The 25,284-nt window shown below is 45.7% G+C and overlaps 1 protein-coding gene and 1 non-coding gene across 2 annotated transcripts in view; one reads left to right on the top strand and one right to left on the bottom strand.

The window, feature by feature from the left end:
* The window catches only part of MYO1E (myosin IE), a 199,436-nt gene that overhangs the window by 152,009 nt on the left and 22,143 nt on the right, over window positions 1-25,284 (top strand). Inside the window, exons 19-25 of the mRNA XM_029952955.1 lie at window positions 7,571-7,715; window positions 11,312-11,426; window positions 11,637-11,806; window positions 11,890-12,035; window positions 23,221-23,367; window positions 24,247-24,404; window positions 25,051-25,143. Coding sequence (XP_029808815.1) covers window positions 7,571-7,715; window positions 11,312-11,426; window positions 11,637-11,806; window positions 11,890-12,035; window positions 23,221-23,367; window positions 24,247-24,404; window positions 25,051-25,143 — 974 coding nt within the window. The remainder of the gene's footprint in view (window positions 1-7,570; window positions 7,716-11,311; window positions 11,427-11,636; window positions 11,807-11,889; window positions 12,036-23,220; window positions 23,368-24,246; window positions 24,405-25,050; window positions 25,144-25,284) is intronic.
* On the bottom strand, window positions 15,167-15,268 carry LOC115303124. Its single transcript, XR_003913838.1, has one exon. It is a non-coding gene; the product is annotated as a U6 spliceosomal RNA (small nuclear RNA).

The raw sequence follows: 25,284 nt of genomic DNA, 5'->3' as shown, positions 1-25,284 counted from the left end.
AGGCACCTGGGTAGCTCAGTCGGTTAAGCATCTGACTTTGGCTCAGGTTGTGATCTCATGGCTTGTGGGTTCAAGCCCCACATCAGGCTCTGTGCTGACAACTCAGAGCCTGGAGCTTGCTTTGGATTCTGTGTCTTCCTCTCTCTCTGCGCCTCTCTCTCTGCGCCTCTCTCTCTCTCTCTCTCTCTCTCTCTCTCTCTCTCTCTCTCTCAAAAAATAAACGTAATTTAAAATTTTAAACTATAAAAAAACATTAGCTTAAACTATTTAACCTCAAACTTTTTGTGTAACCCATGTATAAGCTTAAACTGATTTTCACATTTCCGTTAAAGTGTATTTGGCAGGACCTGTACTTAAATTGCTCTTATTTTGTGTATTTGTTTTTGAAAAGGGAAGAATTTAGTGTCTTTAAAATATTACATGATTTTAACTTCTTCAAGGATTCTGTGTCAGTGGGGCCCCACTGTATTTTCTATATCTATTTCCTTTCCTTTAAGAAAGAGGGAAACCATATTTAGTATTTTATTCAGAATATAATTATGTCTTCCTGGTATAGATACAGGAACAGGATGTAAGAATTTTTTTTAATTCAAATTTTGTGTAGCCAAGAAGGTGCAGGTTGAATATGAGCTTCATTACAGTCTTCGAAACACAGTACTTCTAATAAAGTACGGTTTTCCATGGGACTGTTCTTGTGTCTCGTGTCCTGAGAAGGGAAAGGGTCCTCATCCGAGGGCGGTCACTGCTGGGGAAGGGAGAGAGAGAGGCTTAACAAAAGGGTGGATCATCCCAGACAATAAAGCCCCATTGACTCTCTCTCCACACAGTCAAGATTCCTGATCATTTTGAAGGCAGGCTAGGCATAAACTTCACCCTCGCTGCTCTGTGAATTGATGAAAGGGACCACTACACCTATAGTGAAAGCAGAATTGTATAAAAAGAAATATTCAAGAAGTTGAGAAAATAAATCAAGTTCTTGCATGACTAAAGCCACAACCTTTCCTGATGAACAGCTGAGATCTTAATTATGAAAGACTTCTCTCTCCTTTAAATTTTTTTTATATTTTTTATTTATTTTTGAGAGACACAGAGAGACAGCCCGAGCAGGGGAGGGTCAGAGAGAGAGGGAGCACAGAATCTGAAGCAGGCTCCAGGCTCTGAGCTGTCAGCACAGAGCCCGACGCGGGGCTCAAACTCATGGACTGCGAGATCATGACCTGAGCCGCAGCCGGACGCTTAACCGACTGAGCCACCCAGGAGCCCCTTCTCTCTCCTTTAAACAAATCAATAGCATCAGCTAGAATGGGGTTTCTCCACCTCAGCTTTTGACATTTGGGGCTGGATGCGTCTTCCTTGTGGGACGCTTAGCAATTCCGTGGCTTCTACCCACTACCCTCTATTCCCCAAGTTGTGACAACCAGAAGTGTATCCAGACATTGTTAATGTCCCCTGGGGGGCACAGCCAGTGGAGAACCATGGCTTCAATCATCATTAAAATTTTTGCAAAACTGTATGTCTTTGAAAATACCCTTTTTTTTTAATGAAGAGAAAGAAATTAAATACAGAAAATAGTGAATGAAAAGTATTTCCTCCTTCTTTCCCTAATTCAGACAGACCTGCTATCAACAATTGCAAAGTATTCATAATTTTACCCTCCTTCAATATTTTTTTCCTGTATGGAAAAACCCTTAATTTGATACCTGCAATTTCTCTCCAGTTGATATCACTTTCGAAAACTAATCAGCTGTGTTTAAAATTTTAACCTTGATTTTTTTTGTGGGGTTTTTGTTGGTGGTTTTTTGTGTTTATTTTTTGTTGTTTTTGTGGGGGGTTTTTTGAGAAAGCAATTCTAAAAAACCTTCTTCATTCCATATTATTTAAAAATGAGGGCACCTGGGGGGCTCAGTTGGTTAGGCATTCAACTTCAGCTCAGGTCTGATCTCGTGGTTCATTGGTTCGAGCCCTGTGTCGGGCTCTGTGCTAACAGCTAGCTCAGAGCTGAAGCCTGCCCCAGATTCTGGGTTTCCCTCCCTCTGTCCCTCCCCTACTTGTGTGCTCGCTCTCTCTCTCTCTCTCTCTCTCTCTCTCTCTCTCTCTCTCAAAAATAAGTAAACACTAAAAAAAAATTTTTTTTTAAGTAATTAAAAAAAACAGGCAGGGGTGTCTGGGTGGCTCAGTCAGTTGGGCATCCAACTTTGACTCAGGTGGTGATCTCCCAGTTCATGAGTCTGAGCCCTGTGTCAGGCTCTGTACTGACAGCTCAGAGCCTGGAGCCTGTTTCACATTCTGTGTCTCCCTCTCTCTCTGCCCCTCCCCTGCTCACGCTCTGTGTCTGTCTTTGTCTCTCTGTCTGTCTCTTTCTCCCTCAAAAATAAATAAATGTTAAGAACAGACAAGCCATCACACTTAACTTCCATAAGCACTGCTGTGAGCATCAGCACCGGGAGAGCAGGAAGCCCGTGCTGCCCGGGCAGGGACATCTGAGCTTCCCTGAGCAGGCTCTGTTATGTGTTTGCAGCAGCTCCTTAAATGAGCTGTGAAATGACCTCACTGGTCATAAGATCAGGACCTCCATCAAGTGCCATGCTAGCTTCATGACCCCATGCATGGTCCTTTCTCCTGTGCCTGTCACAGAGTAAACATTTAGTGAATCTCTGTTATGCCCTTTGGGTAGAGGGACTTTCACTGAAGTGATTCTGTCCTTGGAGGCCTCCCCTCTAGCTCTCCTGCTGGACCTCTTCCTTCTGGAAGAGACAAACGGGCAGCCCTGTCTTACACAAAGCAGACTCTTTTGATGTCCTATGCTTTTGATTTGAGAATGCTAGGAGAGGAATAAAAATAATAATGGGAAGACGATTTGTTTTTCAAGAAAAAAAATACTCAAAAAGGGCTAGAAGGCCATGTATGTCCTTGGGCGGGTAGTTTTTCTCCAGAGACAATGCTGTTTTCCGTAAGGTCTGTCTGAGATCCTGGGCCTGCAGAATACGCCCACAGCCTGCCCCGGTCTGTCTTGTCCTGTGATCCTCCGTGAGTAATGGAACTGTGTCAGACCTTTACTCTCCTTTAAAATTTTTTTAAATGTTTATTTCTGAGAGAGAGAGACAGACAGACAAACAGAATGTGAAGAGAGGGAGGGCCAGAGACAGGGAGACACAGAATCCGAAGCAGGCTCCAGGCTCTGAGCTGTCAGCCCAGAGCCTGACACAGAACTCAGACCGACGAACCGCGAGATCCTGACCTGAGCCGAAGTTGGCGGCTGGACTGACCGAGCCACCCAGACGCCCCAGAGCTTTATTCTCCTCATGGCTGAGAATAAAGACTTGGTTTACAAAGTTGCTTTCTAGATATTCACGGAAAGCCCGCCAAGTGAGAAACTAACAACCTGAAGGAAAAGGATGTATTAATACCCAGCACGATGCCTGTGTGCACACCTCCTACAGCCCTCCCTGGGAAGGAAGCCCGCGGGTCTAAACAGAGACTGGTTCAGACACGACCTAGAGCCTAGAAAATAGGCTTAGTAAAGGGGAAACCAGCCTTTGTGTGTGTTCATTTCCTCTCGGAAACACCCTTTGTATTTATCAAAACCATCCCTCTTGACTGGGAATTAGAGACTGAAAACCAGAAGATGCCTTAATATCCTTACCGGTGTGTCGTGTGCTCTGAACTAAATCCTATACTACCTTCAGAAGGAATACCCTATTCACAACCCCCGGTACAACTTTCATATCTTTAGAAAGTGTTACAAAGCTCTTAGACATGGCAGCTGTTTTGAGCCTCGGCTTGGGAAAAGATCTGTCTGTAAATTCTTAGAAAACAACTTTTAGAGCTAAGCAGCGTGTGCCCCTTACTGTGGCTGAGGAATAAGCCCTAATGTGGGTCTTTATTCTTAGGAAGAAAAATCTGATAGGAACAGAAGAGCTTTCTAAAATGTATCTTTTTTTAGTGTATATATTTATTTTTTTTTCATTCCTCAAAGCAATAAGCTTTTATTTTTTTTCTTAGTGTAATTTTATTTATTTATTTATTTTTTAATAGTTTATTTTCAAATTGGTTTCCATATAACACCCAGTGCTTCTCCCCCACAAGTGCCCCCCACCATAACCATCACCCCTTTCCCTCCCTCCCCCTCCCCCTTCAGTCCATGGTTCGTTTTCAGTATTCAATAGTCTCTCATGATTTGTGTCCCTCACTCTCCCCAGCTCTCTTTCCCCCTTCCTCTCCCTATGGTCCTCTGTTAGGTTTCTCCTGTTAGACCTATGAGTGCAAACATATGGTATCTGTCCTTCTTTGCCTGACTTATTTTGCTTAGCATGACACCCTCGAGGTCCATCCACTTTGCTACAAATGGCCAGATTTCATTCTTTCTCATTGCCATGTAGTACTCCATTGTATATATATACCACATCTTCTTGATCCATTCATCAGGTGATGGACATTTGGGCTCTTTCCATCATTTGGCTGTTGTAGAAAGTGCCGCTATGAACATTGGGGTATTAGTATACATATTTATAATCTCTACATCCAACGTGGGGCTCAGATTCATAACCCCATGATCAAGAGTCACATGCCCCACCCACTGAGCCAGCCAGGTGCCCCCTAAAGTTTATCTTATGGCACCATTTACACTTGCTCATGAGCATACTTCCCTTGACCTTGACCTAGCCTCTCAGAATGTAGGCGTGGAAAAGGGACACTTGTGAGGAAAGTCAATCCATATCCTGGGCAAGAGAGAAGAAAGAATAGAAGGTTCTGGGAACCATGGGGTGTCGAGAGTGTCCTGCTTATTAGCTGCCCAGACCTTTGTGTCCTTGGATGTCAGGAACATCCTCAACTCCAGTGCCAGCAGAGGTCACTGGGGGTCTGGGCTGCATTTCCTCTGAGGAGAAAGCATCAGTGGGTCATCTGAGAGATCACAAGGAGCCCACCAGTCAGAGGCGAAGAGAACAGCCAGCGCGCAGGCTTGAGATGAAATACTGGCCTAGTTCGCTCTTAAAGTAAAAATACTTGATGGAAGGAATGTAAGCCATGATCCTGTGTCTCCGGAATTCTCACAGGTACCAATTAGGCACCGCCTTGTGCACCCCATTCCCAACAACATATCCTGGAGGAAGACAGTGACCTGGGGTTGGGAGAGCCTTATCCTAGGGTTATGCCCTGGTCTCCCCAGTGAACAAAAGGCAGAGAGGAGGGCACACTGGCCTTCGGGAAACCAGGGCCCCACTGCCGTGGTCCATGATCAGAGGGCCCCAGAGTTGCTACTCAAACTCTGTCTTACCCACACTCAAACTGGTAGAAGCCTTGTCAGGAAAAGGGAGAGAAAGCCTCTGGAAAACAACTTGCTTACTATAAAAAAATCAAATGAGAAACGCAGCATTACTTAAATGGGGAAGGGGAGGTGTGAATTGCAAAGAGCTACCTGTGTTTGCGGTTGTACAATACAGAAACTTTCAAATTTTGATGAGATTAAGCCTGACAGACCGGAACTCTTAAAGACTTGTCACGTCAGAGGCCTGGTTTTTTCTTTCTCACCCGTAGCCAGCATGAATTTTTCTCTCTCATCCATTTAGATTGCCAGCACATTCCTACTTGTTCACAGGGCCCCCCAGTGGCATCTAGAAAGGTTCTGCTGTCAATCATTATGTGTGGCTTCATTTGTTTGACTTCATTATGCCACGTAGGAATGTATTCATGCAAATGTGTGGCTTCAACTTGGTATTTTCATTTTTAAACTTTTTTAAACATAAAAAAAATTTTTTAATGTTTATTTTTGAGAGAGAGAGAGCATGAGAGCGGGAGGTTGGGGGAGCAGAGAGAGAGAGAGAGAGAGAGAGAGAGAGAGAGGAAGACAGGATCAGAAGTAGGCTCCATGTGGACAGAGCAGAGCCCGACATGGGGCTTGAACCCACAAAATTTAGCCAAAGTGGGACACTAAACTGACTGAGCCACCCATGGGCTCCTCATTTTTAATCCTTTTATCTCTATAGGAGGATTTGCGTCTCCAAGACATTTAAGACATTGTCCAGCAAAATATGGATATTTGGAAGGAGGAGAGAGGGTCCCTAGAATCACCTCAGTCCCAACCAGCTGACTGTAAGGGTACCCCTGGGTTTTGTGCTCTTAGTGAGCTCTGGAGCCTGAAGGCATGGCCGCTCTGCTTATTAAGATTCCCTTCTCCCTTAGATGCCATGAGTCTGTCTAATTCTGGTAGTAGCTTCTGGGAACAAAGGAGGACCTGGCTTCTCTAGAGACCTGGAGCCCATTCACTGCTGTGTCTAGATGTGCCTTTGCGGGGGCCACGCCCCCCAACTTCTCTCCTACACTCCTCTCTGGGTTCTCCTCCCTCCCTCCCTTCCACATCAATCCTTTGAGATTTTCTATATTTGACATCACGTAGCGTGCTTCTGTCTCTGTTGTGTCAGCCTCTTACATAATTACAGTGTTTGTAATACAGACATGTAGTAGACCGTATGACCTTTAAAGAAGAGACGCATAAACCAGTCCATGGCTTATATGTAGTATTGTGATTAAAGAAACAGATGGGGGTTCAAATCTGAGGTCCGACTAAGTAGCCTTCGGTGAGTCTCTACTTGCCTCTGTTTCCTACTCTGCAAAATGGAAAGACCAACCTGATCAGGTAGCTGGAAGAATAAAACGAGACCATGCACCTCACGCCCCAAGAACAGCCCTTGATGCGAGGAGAGCACCCCGTAGATGTTAGCCACATACTGTCCCTTATTCCTGCCGGCCCCAGGCTTTGTGGGAGCTGCTGGATGTGTACTGCTGCCCGCTCAGGTGTGGCATCCCCTCACGGAGCTCTTGTCCTCACAGAGGGGGGCAGAAATAAAATAGGTACACACATGAGTATAATTACTATTTATGATATAAACTCTGAAGGGAAAATACTGTGTTCTATGAGAGAAAATAGCAGGGGGGCTCTTCTGACTCAGGTAGTCTAAAAAGGGCCCTCGGCAAGGCTTACTGAGGGATAGTGCCACGGGAGCTAGCCGCGAGCTGGCAGATCTGCACACCCGGTAAAGGGAGCCGCGTGCACAAGGCTCTGTGGAGGGAAGGGGGTTAGCGTGCGTGAAGAAGCTGGCCTCCTCGGGACATAGTGAACAGAAGAGCAAGTGGAACAGCCAACAACCAAACGCCAGGGCCTCGTGACCCGAGGTGAGCACTGACGCTTGGTGATAACCGCGGCTCACCGGGAGCTTTGCAAAACTCTTCGCGTTAACCGTTAAGTGCACCAGAGAAGTCAGGGGAGATCACCACGGAGCAAAGAACATCCAATTTTGTCCCAAGATTGTCACTGGCAGCCTTCAGCAGTGCTATTTTTTAGATGGTAGTAGAAAGGAAAAGCAGATTTCCCCCAGGGTGTTAACGTGGAAACAGTCAGAGAGGGAGCGGGTAGGGCGGATGCTCCGGAGTGGGAATACCAGACCCAGTGCTTGGGATCCATCCCTAAGCCGAGAGCAGAGGTGAATGGATCGCCAGGACGCAGCCGCCATGGGTGCCTTGGGTGGGCAGTCCGGTCTGAGTGTGAGCCTTCTCTCCCCAACTGCTCTCACAGGTATGCCATTCTGACCAAAGCCACCTGGCCCTCGTGGAGAGGGGACGAGAAACAAGGTGTCCTCCACCTGCTGCAGTCCGTCAACATGGACAGTGACCAGTTCCAGCTCGGAAGGAGCAAAGTGTTCATCAAAGCCCCCGAGTCTGTGAGTATGCCGCTGCCCCCATCACGTCCTCGCTGCCCCCCTGCTTGCACATGGCTGCCTTCGTTTTCTCACCCTTTGGTTCCTGCCTTCGGTGTCCTCTCCCCTCCTCCCAGTGTAAGGGTAGGTCATTCCCCAAACTCTTGCCCCACAGAGCCTTTAGAGAGCTCAGCACGTATAAAAAGACGTCATCATACAGTGATTCCTTTTCATACTGTCTCGCTCCCATTCTAGATGGCCATCTCCTCAAGGTCAGGGACTCATCCCTTTGGTATGCTTGTGTACTCAGAGCCTTGTACAGAATGTGGCTCACAGCAGGTGCCCACCGGTTACTTAAGTGTCCAGTACTGTCTAAGCTAAAAGGGACTTCTGTGTCCCACTAAGGAGGCTTGGGTAAACTTAACATCCTCATCTGGGTGGCACCAAACAGGTCATTTACACACAGACACAGGTTTCCTCCTTGAAGGTGTTAGAGAGCTTAGGGTGGTCAGTCTTAGGACTAGATTTAGAAGACCATGAGGGAGCTTGGAAAGAAACTTTGAGGAGCTGACTAGGAAAGAGGAGACATCTCTGGGTTCATAGAACACAAATATTTACCAGTAAGGAACTCAAACATACCTTCTACAATTAACAAACTTATCAGACCTCCACAGATTAATTGGAGGAACTTCTTTATCTTTCCTGATGGGGAGGTGGTCACTGTGAGCCTGATGAATGTCCATAGGAAGTTTCCAGTTCCTGGGTTGGATTCCTTCTAGCAGAACCCCTCAGTTCTTCTGCCCAGCTACCTCTGGGGCTATGGAGTGAAGACATGACTTTTTAAGATGGAGGGTTGGACATCATCATTCCCTGAGGTTCCTTGGACTTGACAAAATCAGTCCTTGGATCCAAGGGAAATACCATGCGAACTGGCAGTGTTGGTGACCGTGGAAACACTTGACTTTAGGTGAATCCTGGTCTTGCAGGAGGTTCCATCCTCTAGAATGGGCCCCACGGTCACTGTTCTGCCTCACATCAGCCTGAGACTCAGAAATGGTAATGGCTGTGACTGAATGGCTTTAAGAGCCATAAAAATTATTAAATAAATAAGTGGCACACATCAATAGAACCCGTTTATGAAAAGTTTGTGGTAGCATTTTCCACTTTGAGTTATTTGTAGCTTCACAGCAATGTCATTTCCAAATATAAAATGAAAATGTTGTGTCATACACCATTAAGCAACCCACAGAGCAGTTCCTGTTCTTTCTAAAATGGGATGGAGTGATTTATCAGTACAATGCAGAACTCCTCTGTTGCTTTATACCCGCTTTTACTTTCTTGTCTTACTGAATTTTCACGTATAATTAGGACAGCCTCAACATTATATATATATATATTTTTTTTTTTCTGATTTAGTTGAGCCGTGGGGTTTTACTTCCAAAATCGAGGTTTATTTTGGGTTTTTCTTTTCCTTGTCTTCCCCCCGAATGTTTTATTACCATCACTTGATTCTCCTTCCCATCTTTTTACACACTTGCACACAAACACACCGCGCACGCTCCCTCCCTACTCTCCCCTCCCCCATGCCTCAGCCATCCACATCTGTCCTGACATTGCAAATACTTTTACAAAAACTGGTTTCTAAGAATCTATCTTGTGATTTTGCCTTGACTCTCAGAGTAAATCTGCTGAATAAACGAAATAACCCATTTGCTCTAAGAACCCCAATCAGACACCAAAGGGTTTGATTTTGGTTACTTGGTACATGTGTCCATGATTTGGTGGTGGGGAAAGGGGGGGGGGGTTCCCTCTCTCTCTTTCTTTTTTGCTTGAAACTCCGTGATTTCTAACCTCCATGGCTTTGGGGAAAATCCTAAAACCTAGCTAATCTTTGATGTCATCTATAGGAGGCTGGGAATTGGTTACCTCCTCCTTTCTGAGTCACAAGTGTATTTTCTGTGACACTCCCAAAATAGTTCTGGGAATGAAGAAAACAAGGCTTACTCAGAAACCCAACACACCAAGATAAGAAAGACCAACGAATATTCTTCAAACAGGCAACCACAGGGCTCAGATGTAAAACATTCTGTCCAAATGTTAAACCACGTATTCCTTTTGTTTTCAGAAATACTCTCCCCATCCTTGTGGTATGTGGCACCAAAGGCTGCGGAATGAAGCGGCCCCTTCCCTTCCGAGTTTGGGATGTTGTTTTCGCACAGCTAGGGCTGTGAGGAGCAGGATTTGAGTGACAGGAAGGGACAGATGTGGCTCCCAAGGATAGACCCCGATACACAGAGGCAGCAAATCAAACCTGGCTGCCTTCAAACCAAATTCACTTGTTTACTTCTGGAACATTTCTGTAGTGACGTTTCATCAACTTTACTTATTTTCCATGGTACATTTCATTTTGTTTCCTAGAGAATTGTGGAAACCACTGCCTAGGTGAGCGAGAAAGTTTCCCACTATTTCATGAGTTGACCAAACGCAGATTTACAGACACAAACTTGTGTGTCAAAGTGTGGAGGAGCCTAGCAGGGCCTGAAAGACCTTGGTTCACTTTCCAGACCCACCCAATCTTAGTTCCAGTTTTCTCCTATGTGCAGTGGAGATGATGGAACTGTGGGGCCTGTGTGGTTGCTGATGAGCTGAATGAAATGTATTCTAGAATGTCAGTCTAGAATGATTCCTGACCCAGAGTGGGCTCTCAGTACCTTACAGCTATTTGCTATTATCTTCATTATTCCAGAGCTTCATCGAGTCAGGTTCAGCAGTCAGGATTGTTAAAAGGGCCTGAGTCTCAAGACCTGGGCCCTTAAACAGAACAGTCTCAGGCCCTCTAGGTGAAACCACGTCCCGCCTGCACATCTGTCCAGCTCCAGTCACAGTGGTGACTACCTTCTGGCCTAATGACTCTTTGTAGAATCTACGCAGCCAAAAGTCTACACTTCCGTGGACCTGACTGAAAATAGGGCAGTCCTCTTCCACAGCAGCACGAGCTCTGCTCCTTCAAGAGCTGGAAACTCTGTGAAGAAGCTCCGTGTAGCACTAAACAGCGGCTTCCTCCTGCTTATTCCATCTAGCATTGAGCATCTCTTTGGATCAAGGCAGAGAATCAGGGGATGAACGTGGAACAACTCTTGATTCGCAGAAGTTATGAGCAAGACAGGGCACGATATCAAGGCCTGACTAACATCCATATAGCAGCTGTATTCTGTTATGTGTTTGGTTAAACAAAGAAGAAAACGGAGAGATAAAGATGTTCTAGTGATTACAGGGCTGCCGGGGTTAAGCCTCCAATTCTTGATTTCAGCTCAGGTCATGATTCATGGGTTTGAGCCCCGAGTTGGGTTCTGTGCTAACAGACTCTCTCTCTCTCTCTCTCTCTCTCTCTCTCTCTTTCTCTCTCTCTCTCTCTCTCTCCCCCCTTAAATAAATTAACTAAAAAAAAATTTAAGACATTATAGTAATTACAAACCATATGCCCTAGTAACCATTCACAAGTCAGAGAAACTGTCCCCCACGCTATGCCCTTGACTACTACTGAGTTCCCTGGAATAACCAAAGAAAATGCCGTTCAGGTCTTGTGTATTGGCTCACATTTGCCCTCTGTACATTCACAGCTGTTTCTTCTAGAAGAAATGAGAGAGAGAAAGTATGATGGGTATGCCCGAGTGATACAGAAATCATGGAGGAAATTCGTGGCCCGGAAGAAATACGTCCAAATGAGAGAAGAAGGTATTCTCGTCATTGTGTTTCATGCATTTAACAAATCTCAAGAATAATTTTGAGCTCAGACGAAGTTACAAGTTTGCTTTACTTTGCATATAATGTCTCATGTTAAAAACTTGCATTCATTTTGAGTTTCTCTGTGTATTTCCACACGATATTCCTCCTCTCTCTGGGGCCCTGGCCCTCCTCTCTGCTCTGGCTGTTCGGGACCTGCAGCCTCAGACCTCCTGTTGAACAAGAAGGAGAGACGGAGAAACAGTATTAACAGGAACTTCATCGGGGATTACATCGGGATGGAGGAGCACCCGGAGCTCCAGCAGTTCGTGGGGAAGCGGGAGAAGATTGACTTTGCAGACACAGTCACCAAGTACGACAGAAGGTTCAAGGTACACGCTGACCGCTGCCCATCATGGGGAAAGTTGCCGTTTTGACATGTCTGCCCACCTTCTTAAAATACCTCTCCTTACAGGGTGTAAAGCGAGACTTGCTTCTTACTCCAAAGTGCTTGTACTTAATCGGACGAGAGAAAGTGAAACAGGGCCCAGACAAAGGCCTGGTGAAGGAAGTGCTGAAGCGGAGAATCGAGATGGAGAGACTCTTGTCCGTGTCCCTCAGGTGAGCAGCGAGGGTGGGAGGCCAGGCTGCCTGGCCTTCCTCATCTCCGCTATCTGCTGTTCTAAACTGCAGAAAGGCCTGGCCGGGCTTTCCTGTTGTCAAATCCTGGTGAGGAGAACGGAATTTCCTCTTCTTCCCTGAAAAGACCCGACCCTTATAGGTCTCAGAAATGAGATTCCAAGAAGCAATGCGCTTCTGGTCAGCTCCACTAGTCAAGGGGAACTCAGATCCTTTGTTCCCACAAAATGTAAGAGAAAAACCTGGTTTCTGAAATGGAGCATAAATGCTTTTACTGAAGTGGGGCCAAGGGACCAGAGTCCTGTCCCGAAGCTCACCTCATCCACATCAATGACCTGACCCATTTCTCCAGCAAAGGTCCCGGCAGCCCTGCAGTCATTGCCAAATGCCCCTTTTCGGCCCCAAGTTCACAGGCAGCGGCCCCGGCTTTCTTTTGGCAGAGGGGCTTGTATGTGTAAGGAGACTTCTAGTAAACCTGCCCTGCTCAGAGTTCCCCCAGTTCCCTCTGTTGAGGAAATCCTCCCAGTCACAGAAGGCTAAGAAGAGAGGAAGAAGGGCCCCTTGGAGCTCAGTGGCTTCTGCCTCGAGTGGCGTGCCTGGGCCCTTCTGAGGAGGCTACTGCTTCTGCAGAGGGAAGGCTACTGGGGTCTGGTCGTGAGGGTCTGGTGCCTTATGAATATGTCTTCCTGGAACTGGGATGCCTCTAAACTCCTACTCCACACAGAGGACAAAACTGCTGCTTTCAGGAGAAAGCCGGGGTTTTGTGTGCTCAGGCGTCCGACCTACCAGGCTAGAAATCCTGGCTCCAGTGTGATAATCCGAAACAGATTTCAAGTTGTGTCCATTCTTGCCTGTGTCCCTGTGGTTTCTGGTCCTCTCTGTTCCCAGCTTTCCTGATACAGGGCCAGGTGGTGCTGTGAGGTCAAGTGTTTAAAACATTCCAGCTCAGTATGTGGGGAAACTTCTGAGCAGACGAGCGCATCAGCAGCCTTTCTTGCAAACCCCACCTCAGGTGGGTCTCCGTGTCGCGGATCTCAATCAAGAGTTCCAGGCACTGTCCGGTGTTCAGAAGATGTTCCTGAGCATTCTGCTCACCATCTGGGCCACAACCCGAGCTGGGCAGCCTGCCGGCCACACATCCTGGCAAGCTGGGCACTGAGGCATCCCTTGCTGTTCAAAGGAGCCCAACCGGAAGCTTCTTTGTGTCTTGCGTGGGGACACGCCGCACCTGGGCTAAGCAGGGTTAGCAGAAACCTGCTGTGTGCTCCTCACGGGGGCAGTGGCTGAGCGCCAGGGAGTCATCGCTCCAGGCCCACGTGCGCACTACGCTGAGAGTGACCGTCATTCTTCCTGTTGTTACTGCCAAGGTCTGTGTCTTTAGCCAGACCACTCGGGCCATGCTTGATCATAAATAATCATACGTCTCCATTTATATAAGGCACTTTGACACTGTCTTTTTTGTCTAGGCCTTGAGGTTTATCGAAGTGTGGGATATCCCCACTCAAATTCTTTCCTTCTGTCTTGTCTTCTCTCTCAGCCCCTGGGGCTGTAGTGTCTCATGGTAAAACCACCTGCTGCTGCTGCTCCCTCACGGTCTGGACATTCGCTCTCTTACGGCCTTTCCCTGTTACACGATGTAACCAAATGAGGTGCTTAGCCCAAAAGTTGTTCTGGCTCCAGGGAGAGAGAAGTCTGAGTCTCTGTAGCTTGTGGTCTGTGCACATTGCGGTCACTAAGCCTCACGCGCACCCAGATTCATAGTGTTCCCTCATTTCCTGCATCCGCCCGGATAGGCCAGTAATCCGAACCAAGTGAGGCGTGCCCCTCCATGGGTGATGGTACGTGCAGAATCAAACCCAGGGTAGAAACTGATTGTGGTACCAGACCACCAAACGTGTGTGCATGCGTGTGCGTGTGTGAGTGTCTGCTCTCAAACTGCTTCAATACTGGTATAGAGGATTTTAACAGATGTCTTGAACTTCCGGGAAAAGGTTGTATTGTGCGTTCGTGGGCCGGAGACTGTGAGACTTGGTGCTTGACTGCCGACCACAATGACTACCCCATGGCTGCTTCTGGTGAAGACCATCAGCGTGCCCACAGGCTTGGTCTTCTGGACCACCTCAAACTCTTAGAACATAACCACTGAAAGAGCAGAATGGGCTCGCAGCTCCCAAGCAAACCAACCAACCGTGTGGAAACAACCATGTGGACAGTTTGGGAAATGAGAGCAGAACTAAATATTTAATATGAAGGATTTAGTGTTCATAGGTGTGGTCATGGTATTGTGGTTTATTTTTATCTAAAGAGGCTTTGTCTGGGGCACCTGGCAGGTCATCGGTAGAGCATGTGACTCTTGAGATTGGTACCGTCAGATCTCCGACTTGGGGCTGCGTCTGATAAGGCTTCTATTATTTTTTAATTTATTTATTTAATTTACATCCGAGTTAGTTAGCGTGTGGTGCAACAATCATTTCAGGAGTAGATTTCTTAATGCCCTTACCCATTTAGCCCATCCCCCCTCCCACAACCCCTCCAGCAACCCTCTGTTTGTTCACCATATTTAAGAGTCTCTTATGTTTTGTCCCTTTCCCTGTTTTTATATTATTTTTGCTTCTGATCCCTTACGTTCATCTGTTTTGTATCTTAAATTCCTCATATGAGTAAAGTCATGTGATATTTATCACTCTTTTATGTGGGTCCTTTTTCTTTTTGATCAGACTGGCTAGGGATTTATCAGCTTTGTTAATTCTTTCAAAGAACCAGCTCCTGGTTTCATTGATCTGTTCTATTGGGTTTTTGTTTTGTTTCTTGGTTTTTTTTTTATTTCAATAGCATTGATTTCTGCTCTAATCTTTATTATTTCCTGTCTTCTCTGGTTGTGGGTTTTATTTGCTGTTCTTTTTCCAGCTCCCTGAGGCATAAGGTTAGGTTGTGTATCTGAGACCTTTCCTCCTTCTTTAGGAAGGCCTGGATTGCTATATACTTTCCTCTCATGACCGCCTTTGCTGAGTCCCAGAGGTTTTGGGCTGTGGTGTTATCATTTTCATTGGCTTCCATGTACTTTTTAATTTTCTCTTTAATTTCTTGGTTAGCCCATTCATTCTTTTTTTTTTCCCAATATGGAATGCTTCACGAATTTGCATGTCATCCCTGCAGAGGGGCCAATCTTCTCTGTCTCATTCCAATTTCAGTGTATGTGCTGCAAAAGTAAGCACCCCATTCATTCTTTATTTAGTAGGATGTCCTTTAGTCTCCAAGTATTTGTTATCTTTCCAAATTTTCTCTTGTGATTGAAAATAGCATTGTGTCATAGCATTGTTTCATAGCATCGTGGTCTGAAAATATGCACGGCATGATCTCGATCTTTTTGTACTTCTTGAGGGCCAATTTGTGTCCCAGTATGTGATCTATTCTGGAGACGTTCCATGTGCGCTCGAGAAGAATGTGTATTCTGCTGCTTTAGGATGAAATGTTCTGAATATATCTGTTAAGTCCATCCAGTCCAATGTGTCATTCAAAGCCATTGCTTCCTTGTTTCTGTAAGTGGGGTGTTGAAGTCCCCTACTATTATGGTATTATCAATGAGTTTCTTTACATTTGTAGTTAATTGATTTATATATTTGGGTGTTTCCACGTTTGGAGCATAAATGTTCACAATTGTTATGTCTTCTTGGTGGATAGACCCCTTAATTATGATGTCATGCCCTTCTTCATCTCTTATTACAGTCTTTATTTTAAAGTCCAGATTGTCTGATAGAAGTATGGCTACTCCAGCTTTCTTTTGGTGACCATTAGCATGATAGATGGTTCTCCATCCCCTTACTTTCAATCTGAAGGTGTCTTTAGGTCTAAAGTGTGTCTCTTGTAAACAGCATATAGATGGATCTTGTTTTCTTATCCATTCTGTTACCTTATGTCTTTGATTGGAACATTTAGTCCATTGATGCTTAGAGTGAATACTGAAAGATAAGAATTTTATTGCCATTATGTTGCCTGTAGAGTTGGAGTTTCTGGTTCTGTTCTCTGGTCCTTTCTAGTCTTTGTTGCTTTTGGTCTTTTTCTTTTTCTTTTCATCTTTTCTCCCCTTGGAGAGTCCCCTTTAAAATTTCTTTCAGGGCTGGTTTAGTGGTCACAAACTCCTTTAATTTTTGTTTGGGAAATTTTTTATCTCTCCTATTTTGAATGACAGCCTTGCTGGATAAAGAATTCTTGGCTGCATATTTTTTGATTCAGCACATTGAATATATCCTGCCTCTCCTTTCTGGCCTGCCAAGTTTCTATGGATAGGTCTGCTGTGAACTTGATCTGTCTTCCCTTGTAGGTTAAGGACTTTTTTCCCTTGCTGCTTTCATGATTCTTTCCTTGCCCGAGTATTTTGTGAATTTGACTGTGATATATGCCTTGTTGATAGTCGGTTGTTGTTGAATCTAATGGGAGTTCTCTGTGCTTCTGGATTTTGATTCTGTGTCTTTCCTCAGGTTAGGAAAGTTTTCTGTGATGATTTGCTCCCATAACCCTTCTACCCCCTTTTCTCTCTCTTCATCTTCTGGGACCCCTATGATTCTGATGTTATTCCTTTGAAATGAGTCACTGAGTTCTCTAATTTTTATTTTGTGATCTTTTGCCTTAGTCTCCCTCTTTTTTTCTGCTCCCGTTACTCTCCGTAAGTTTGTCCTCTGTATCACCGATTCACTGCTCTGCCGTATCCATCCTTGCCACTGTGGCATCCATTGGAGATTACAGCTCAGTTATAGCATTTTGTATTTCATCCTGACTAGTGCTTACTTCTTCTAATCTATTTCCAACTCCAGCTAGTATTCTTATTGTGATTCTAAATTCTGGTTCAGCCATCTTGTTTGTATTTTTGTTGATTAAGTCCCTGGCTGTCATTTCTTCCTGTTCTGTCTTTTGGGGTGAATTCCTTCGTTTTGTCATTTTGGAGGAAGAAAAGGAATTGATAAAGTAAGAAAAAATTAAAATTAAAAAATTAACACAGAAATCAGATAAAGGATGCTAGATCTTAGGTGTGTTTTGGTCTGGTTGTTGAAATACGCCTGATAGATTAAGGAAAAAAGGGAAAAATAAGAAAAGAAAAACGGGAAAATGTTTGAAAATTTGAAAAAGTGGGAGCGAGCACCTGGGTGGCTCAGTCGGTTAAGTGTCTGACTTCAGCTCAGGTCATGATCTCACGGTTCCTGGGTTTGAGCCCTGCATCGGGCTGTGTGCTGACAGCCTACTTTGGATTCTGTGTCTCCTTCTCTCTCTGCTCCTCCCCCACTCTTTCATTCATATTCTCTCTCTCTCTCTCTCTCTCTCTCTCTCTCAGAAATGAATAAATGTTTAAAAAAACATTTTTTAATTAAAAAAAAATTTTTTTAATTTGAAAAAGGGGGCACCTGGGTGGCTCAGTCAGTTGAGCATCCAGCTTCAGTTCAGGTCATGATCTCATGGTTCCTGGGTTTGAGCCCCACGTCGGGCTCTGTGCTGACAGCTCTGAGCCTGGAGCCTGCTTCTGATTCTGTGTCTTCCTCTCTCTGTGGCCCACCCCTGCTTGCACTGTCTCTCTCTGTCTCTTAAAAATAAATAAAAAACATTGAACAAAATTTTTATATTTGAAAAAGTAAATGCAATAATATAGAATAAAATGAAATGAAAGTAAAATAGAACTGTAAAAATTTACAAACGAGTAACATTAGAAAAAATTAAAGAAAAATCTTTTTGATAAAAATAGATTTTTTTCCTCTTTCTGTATTCAAGAATAAGGAAGGAAAAAGAAAAAATTATATAAAAGAACCAGCGAACAGAATGAAATACGATTGAAATTACATCTAGTGTCCTGTAGAAGTCAAGCTATGAAGCACTTGATAGTTCATAAACTAAGGAGGTAGAGAGACTTGTGTTTGTGTTTGTCAAGACTGCTGTTGGCCCGGTTGGGCAGAGTCTAGTGTAATGGCTCTGTTCTCCACTAGATGGCGCTGCTTAGTATACTGGGGTGGATTGCTGTGGGGCATGTAGGCCTGTATGCCCATGCGCAGGCGGGGTGAAAATGGCGTCACCCTGCTACCTAGTCTCTGGTATGTGAACTCTGTGCTCTCCACGACTGGCAATCAAGCACCCTTCCTTTGTCTCCAGCTTCTGTCCACTCCCCACTGCTACACTGTCTGTGACCAAGCCATCAGGCTGCCGGGCAGCATCTCCCTCCTGAGTTTTATCTCAAACACTGCTGTGTTTCCCGCCCTCTCATTTATGAGGGACCATGGCTTTGACCCGCTCAGGCCTTCTGGGGGAGGGTCTCACCAAGCAATGGCCAGTGCCGGCCCACCCCCAGCAACGTTAGCAGGACCACGTTGCTGCCGATGCCCAGAGACTGTGTCTGGGCACCAGCCTGCCCCAGAGAAAGTTCACGCAATCTTGCAGCAGCAGCAGCGTTTCAGGGATTATAGCAAATCGCAACACACACCTGGCACCAGGCTTCACTCTTAACTTCCTTGTTCCGGCACCAGCGAATGTGGTTGTTCTCTGGGGTCCACTGGGGTCTCTGCCTGTGGGGAGGCCACACAGCCTCTATCAAGTGTCCTCCCAGCAAGGGAACCACCCCTCCCCGTGTGGCCCGAGGACCCCCAGACCTCCCTCTGCTCCTGGGGACTTGCCCTTCCCGCCAGAGCACCACCAGGTATCAGCTGCTGAGTTGCAGGCTCTGCGCTCCTGCTGTTTGTAGAGTCATAATGGAATTTAAATCCCTCCTTTCTCCTTTCTCCCTTTTTTGCTCAGCCTCTTCGGCTAGTTCCACTTTTCCACTTTCTCTCCAGCTGCTTTGGGGGGGGGTACTTTCCCATACCCCTCCCTCATCTCTGACTTCCCCCCCATAAGCAAAAACAGAGCCCCCTGCCCTCCACAGCTCCTGTCTCCCCCAGTTCACCTCTCCACGCCGCACACCTGCTGAATTCTGTGGTTCGGGTTGCGGAGATTGTTGTTAATCCTCAAACCAGTTTTCTAGGTGTGCAAGATGCTGTAGTGTTGATCTGGCTGCATTTCAGGGACAACAGACAAAAAAACCTCATGCTGTTCTCTCCTCTTCGCCCCTCCTCTGATGAGGCTTCTAATAGTGCTTGTCATTTTAATAGCTGATCACCAGAGCCCCAAGATCAAAAACTACATGGTTCCCAGTCTGTTTCAGTAGATTTTCCAATTCGTCTGTGTGATGGGAAGAGCAACCTGTAAGAGGGCTGTAGGGAGACGCTCCAGTTTCCCTTGGCACAGCATTCTTGCCTAGAATGTTTCGTTGGCTAAACCTGGCAATTAGAATAGCCTGCTTTGCCACTGCTCAGCTGACCCGAAACATTACTGAAATCTTGACTTGATACAGCCTTTGAGATTTGGGAACCTGGAAGTCGCCAACATTTTGGGGCTGACCGCCTACCTTCTGTTCAGCTGGAGAACATAGTCACTGCCTCAAGAGTTCCCTGCCATTTGTCCGGAGCAAATACCTGAGCAGGCGTTTGCCATACAGCGTACAAGTGTTAGGAGATGATGCACACAGTACTCCTGGGATACAAAAGACGGGAATGAGCCTTCTCCCTGGGGGTCTGCGAAGTTTCACAGGAGGCCTGTATTTAGGCCTGATACAGCACGTGTCTGCATTTCTTCAGGGAAGTCAGGTAGCCCCAAAACTGTGTCACTGGTTTCTCGGAATGATAGAATGCTAGGGAAGGTTTATTTCTTCTCCTATTTTTTCATGTTTATTTTTGAGAGAGCAAGAGAGCATGTGTGCAAGCAAGCAGGGGAGAAGCAAAGAGGGAGATAGAGTTCAAAGGAGCCTAATGCGGGGCTTGAACTCAGGAACCATCAGATCATGACCTGAGCTGGACACTTAACTGACTGAGCCATCCAGGCACTGGGGTTTATTTTCTTCTTTAACTACCTCTGTACTTTCCAACCTGCTAAAAGGAGCATATATAAAGATTTAAATAAAAGCAGCGCTGGCCTAGGAAATGGCCTTTTCAGCTTACCGAGAAAACCTCCGTTAAGCCTTTACTCAGTGTTTTGTAACTAACGTTTTTTTATGAAAAGATCCTGGTTAGGGGAGTGAAACAGGATTTTCTAGTGTTGTCAGCAATATAACACTAAGCCATAAAGATGAGGGAATAAGAAGCAAATAGGAAGCCAAACCAGGGTCTAGTAAAGGATCTTTCAACACAGGGAACTACGTCAAACATCTGTAAGGAATTGCAGCTTGAGCCTATGAATAAGACAGCGGTGAGGTCCAAAGATAAGTCTGAATTTTTAGGATAAATAAATGTAAAAGCTTTGTTTTCAGACCCTGGAGCGTGGGCTGAGGAGAGGCGAATGAACTTGAAATAGTGGCCTGACTGAGGATGGCTTCACTGACTCCCATGCCTGGGTCACTGGAGGGAGGGGTTTTTTAATTTGATGGCTCGAGTCAAAGTGTCCAAACACCACTTCTCATTTCCAGACGCCTGCTGATAATTGGCCCTGAAGTTTTGGCCTGCTTACTTTTGTTCTATATGGTAATGAAACTCCTAATAAATCTAAGCACATTAAACTACGCAAGGTTACTTGTGTTGGGCTCATTTAGCCCGGTTGAATAAGCACTGTCCCGCCAAAAAGTACAGCCAGGCAAACAGACACATCCAGACATGCCCAAGAGTGCTCTTCATCAGGCAGAGTTTCGTTCCGCACCCTACACACCAAAAAGTGGGGCTTCTTGTTTTACTCTTTCCCTATTGCATCCACTCCCTTCCTCGTGCAACAGTCTTCTTACCCCTGGGCCAGGATGCTAGGATGCTTGGGGTTTACTTCATTAATTCCAAATGATGTTTACATAAGTGCCTTTGTTTGGAGTTCTGAGTTGCTATAACTGAAGCGATCCAGACAATTCTGCCTAGAGACAGGACGATGATAATAGCTTTGTGGCTAGGCCCTCTGAGGTGCATTCTCAGACTTTATGCAAAGGTTCAAATTCCTAGCTCGGAAAAGTTTATGAATAGCTGACAGCCTCCCCTAAGACTGCATTTCCCAGGTTTCCATGCAGTTAGGTGTAACCATGTGACTTAGTGCTGGCCAGTGGGGTGAGAGCAGAAGTGACTTGTACAACTTCTTGGTCCTACCTGTAAAAGGAAAGTGTAAACGCCTGGCTCGCAGGCCCAGTAGAATGGTTATGTTGATTCTGAATTACTTTTGCACATGCTTTTGAGTAACAAGAGAGAAAAATGCAATGTTGTTTAAACCACCAGTTGCCAGAGTCTTCATCGTGACAGAAGAAGCTATATCCCAACTATGAGAAGAATGTAAAGGAAACTAGTTGTGATGTAGTAAAGTTTGAAAACAAAGGCTTGAGGTAACAATAATGACCAGGTGTTCCACCTAAATTGCCATTACGTGTTCAAAAATACCTGTAAAATATTCTGACTTCACATCTAAGAAGAACTCTTCTACAGACTCCTCTTCATTAAACAGGCTTTAAAGGGCCAAGCTCCTTTTCCCTGTGCTGCTGCTTTTTGTTCCTCGTTTACTCCTTTCTCCCCTGTGGTTTGTGCATCCTGCCGTTCTGTGCCTTTAAATTCCAGGTGAGCAGTGGTCCTACCTGAGACCTTTCCACTCCTGTAGATATCCAAGCTCTTTTCCTGTAGGAAGACCAAGGGGCTATGGTTTCAGGAAGAGAGGCTATGGCCAAAGCCACTGACTCAGTCAGGTACAAGTCATTAGCTCCTTCATGGCCCAAAGAGAGAAGCTTCCTGACAAACCACCAAGGCTCTGTCTGCTCAAAGACTTCTGGTCTACCCCCACCTTGTCATATTCATGGGACTGAACAGAAAGACCATGGGATTTGTAGTTTAAATGGATCACAATCTATATGAAAGTAGAATCCTTAATCTCAAAGCTCCTCTATGCCCTACTTCTCCATATTTGCCTTCCCCTCAGGCTTTGTAATCTACTGGTGCAGCAGTGCTTGGGGCCCAAGAGCAGGCCTTGTGTGATACAGCTCAGCTCTGGTTATTAAAAATAAAAGAAAATAAAAAATAACAACACACACACCATGTTGTTGACATTTCCTGCACTTGGAGAGATTAAAATGTTACTGTGGTCAGTTTGTTGGAACGGGTTTGCTTTGTTTTTAATACCTGGAAAAGCACCATCCCTAATGAAATGTTATTCTTTAGACGGTTGTTTTACACAATGGACGGTACTACTTGGAGATATTTGTGTGTATGTTATAGAACCTTTGAGAGTGGTGGCCTCCTTCAACTGAGCTCTACATCTAATATCTGGGGAATAAAAAGTCTTAATTGTATGTGTGTTGTAATCTCCATGAAGTCTAGCTGGGCTTGGGGATGGAACCGAGTCTAGTCAGTGCCCTCTGCCAGTAAGCATTTTCCCCAGAACCGGGTTTGCCTCAGCCTCTCCCATTCTTCGTGCAGCATCTCATCTTTCCTCCCTCCAGTCCGAGTTTGCCCACAGCCCTTCCCCATCCAAATGCACAGTCTCCACAGAGTTGTGTCTCCCCCTGTCCCGAGAAGTCCAGTAGCTTGAAGGTGATGCTTGTGCTCGTTTGCTGTTAGTCCACCTGTCTTGTGGATCTCTGAAGTTTGGTGTGTTTGTGCATTCAGCAGCTCTTGGCACACAGTTTAAGCAAAGCACCCAACACCCAAAGACTCCTAATAAGTGCGTACAAAGCCCAAGATGTTGACTCCCCTTTTGATAACTGAGCTACAATTCTTCAAGTTAGGATTTATTACAATAGCTACAACCATATTGTAATTCTACAGACTTGGCACTTATGTGGAATTGTTCACTTTCAACCACATTCTATTCATAACGGTTTGGGTTTTTATGATCCTGAGAATGTAGAAGTTGAATTTGAAAGTGTGTGTGCGGTTTCTTTTGATACAGACTAAATTGTCCTTAAATTCCTGATTTTAAAAGTCATGTGGGAGATTTATTATGATTATGCTGTTGGTGGGTTATAAGCTTCCTTCGAAAGCAGATTTCAGCAATTTTGTTATATAATTTGTAGCTCTTGTTTTAAAGATTATCACTTAAAGAAAGACTGTAGAAACCTAATGCTATCTTAAAGAATTTTTTTAAGTGAATAAAATGGAATTAACAGAAGTGCAACTTTCATTTAGTCTTTCCAATCTCTTTGCAGTACAATGCAGGATGACATTTTCATTCTTCATGAGCAAGAGTATGACAGTTTGCTTGAGTCTGTCTTCAAAACTGAATTCTTGAGCCTCTTAGCAAAGCGTTATGAGGAAAAAACCCAGAAGCAACTACCTCTGAAATTTAGCAATACGTAAGTGGGGATCCGGGGCCCAAAACTCTGAGTAAACTTGATCTCCCTGCTGCGGTCAAGGCTGAGAAGAGGGGAGGTTTGTGGGGTGGAGCGGGGGTCTGGCTGGCTTCAGTGGCTTCAGAGAAGCCCAGCCCCGTGTGCCTCCATTTCCCCCCAGAGAGTCCTAGGGCCTGTAGAAGACAGGCCTGATGGGTGTTCCCGACCTTGAAAGATCACTTTTACATTTTTGTGTATATGGATAGCTACTCAAAATTAGGATTTTTCTGTCTTAAGACATGAGAAAATATAGGTTAAAAAAGCAGAAGATGGGATTGTGTTATGTAGGCACATAGGCATTATGAAAAATTATAACTGGCTGGGGAGTTTTGGAGCTGTGGGTAAATCTCCCGTCTATTTGGGTTTTGGTTGCTAATGTTGAATAAAATTTAATTAAATAATAACCACCTTCCATGCTGGGAAGACATGGACTATCTTGTGTCTGGCATCTCTCAGTCCTCTACAAACAGACCAAGGGAAATCAGAGAGGCACAATGACACGCCACTGTAGGTGTGGCCTGGAGAGTGTCTCTTCCTTTTGTCCTCTGGGCAGACCCACCTGAGGTCACCTGATAGAGTGATTGGTACCTGTAATGGAGTGCCTCCCTCACCAGCTCACAGATGCTGGGCAGCAGGTACTTGTGCCTCTGGTCAGGGCTCACCAGGCCACCGCCCCACGCCCAGGGATGTTGTCCCCATCCGAGGGCCCCATGCTGGCTTAGATGATCCAGGTTTGCCTCGTTTTACAGCAGCTTGCCCAGCAGCGGAACTCCATGCTGGGGTCTGCGAGCACCATTTTCTCATCATTGTGTTCCTGTTGGTTACCAACAAATCTTGTTACAGGCTTGAACTCAAGTTGAAAAAGGAGAACTGGGGGCCCTGGAGTGCAGGGGGCTCCCGGCAAGTGCAGTTCCACCAAGGCTTCGGCGACCTGGCCATCCTCAAGCCCAGTAACAAAGTGCTGCAGGTCAGCATTGGACCGGGCCTGCCCAAGAACTCCCGTAAGTGTGCGCGGCCCCGCGGCGACTGCCCCTGCCCCTCCCCCACCCTGCTCAGTGCCAGGCTCACTTCTCACCAGATGCTCTTGGGGCTCTGCGGGCCGAGAACCAGCGCCTTCACTGCTTCCTGGGCCTTGGGCTTACTTCACAGTGAACCGCTTCCAACTAAACTCACATCAAGGCAAATGGGCAGGTTAAACCTTTCTGAATTATTTTGGACTTACTTATAGTATTCCTGGCATTACAAACATTGTGTTTAAAATAAATCAGAGCGGCCTGGGTGGCTCAGTCGGTCAACCGACTTCAGCTCAGGTCATGATTTTGAGATGTCCCACCCATCTCTTGAAGGCCCACAAAAATAGAAACGCTTCTGTAAGCCTGTTAATGTTGCTTTGTAAAGACATTGTGTCTAACATTTCAACACTATGGGTCCATCAACATGTCTCCGGCCCCTCCGGCCTCTTCCCCTTCATACCTACTAAGACAGCACTTCCCTCAAATATCCTTTCTCTAGTGCAGCCTCCTTGCAGATCTGGCTGGAACCTGGAGTCCACACTTCTCAAAAGTTTCCCATAAGCAAGAAACCATCAGAAGCCATAAAACCAACCAGTGGGACTGATGTTGACTTTGTCTTGCCTGTTTATTTCAGGTCCCACCAGGAGGAACACGACTCAAAACAGAGGCTACTCTGGTGGGACGCACAATGCCAACTACCCAATGAGAGCCGCCCCTCCCCCCCCAGGTAAGCCTGGCGTGCGCCGGATACCAGGACCACTAACCTGGACCCATCACTTGTAAAATGTATTTGGGAAGAAACCCGTTAGCAGACATATTACCCAGCCATGAGCCATTTCGGTGCCAGATGCACTCCTGCCAGTGTAAT

The sequence above is a fragment of the Suricata suricatta genome, chromosome 9 (genome assembly GCF_006229205.1).
Source record: "Suricata suricatta isolate VVHF042 chromosome 9, meerkat_22Aug2017_6uvM2_HiC, whole genome shotgun sequence".
NCBI classification, from domain to species: Eukaryota; Metazoa; Chordata; class Mammalia; order Carnivora; family Herpestidae; genus Suricata; species Suricata suricatta.
Note: the sequence above shows the minus strand (reverse complement) of the source record. Positions and strands in the feature narration are given on the sequence as shown.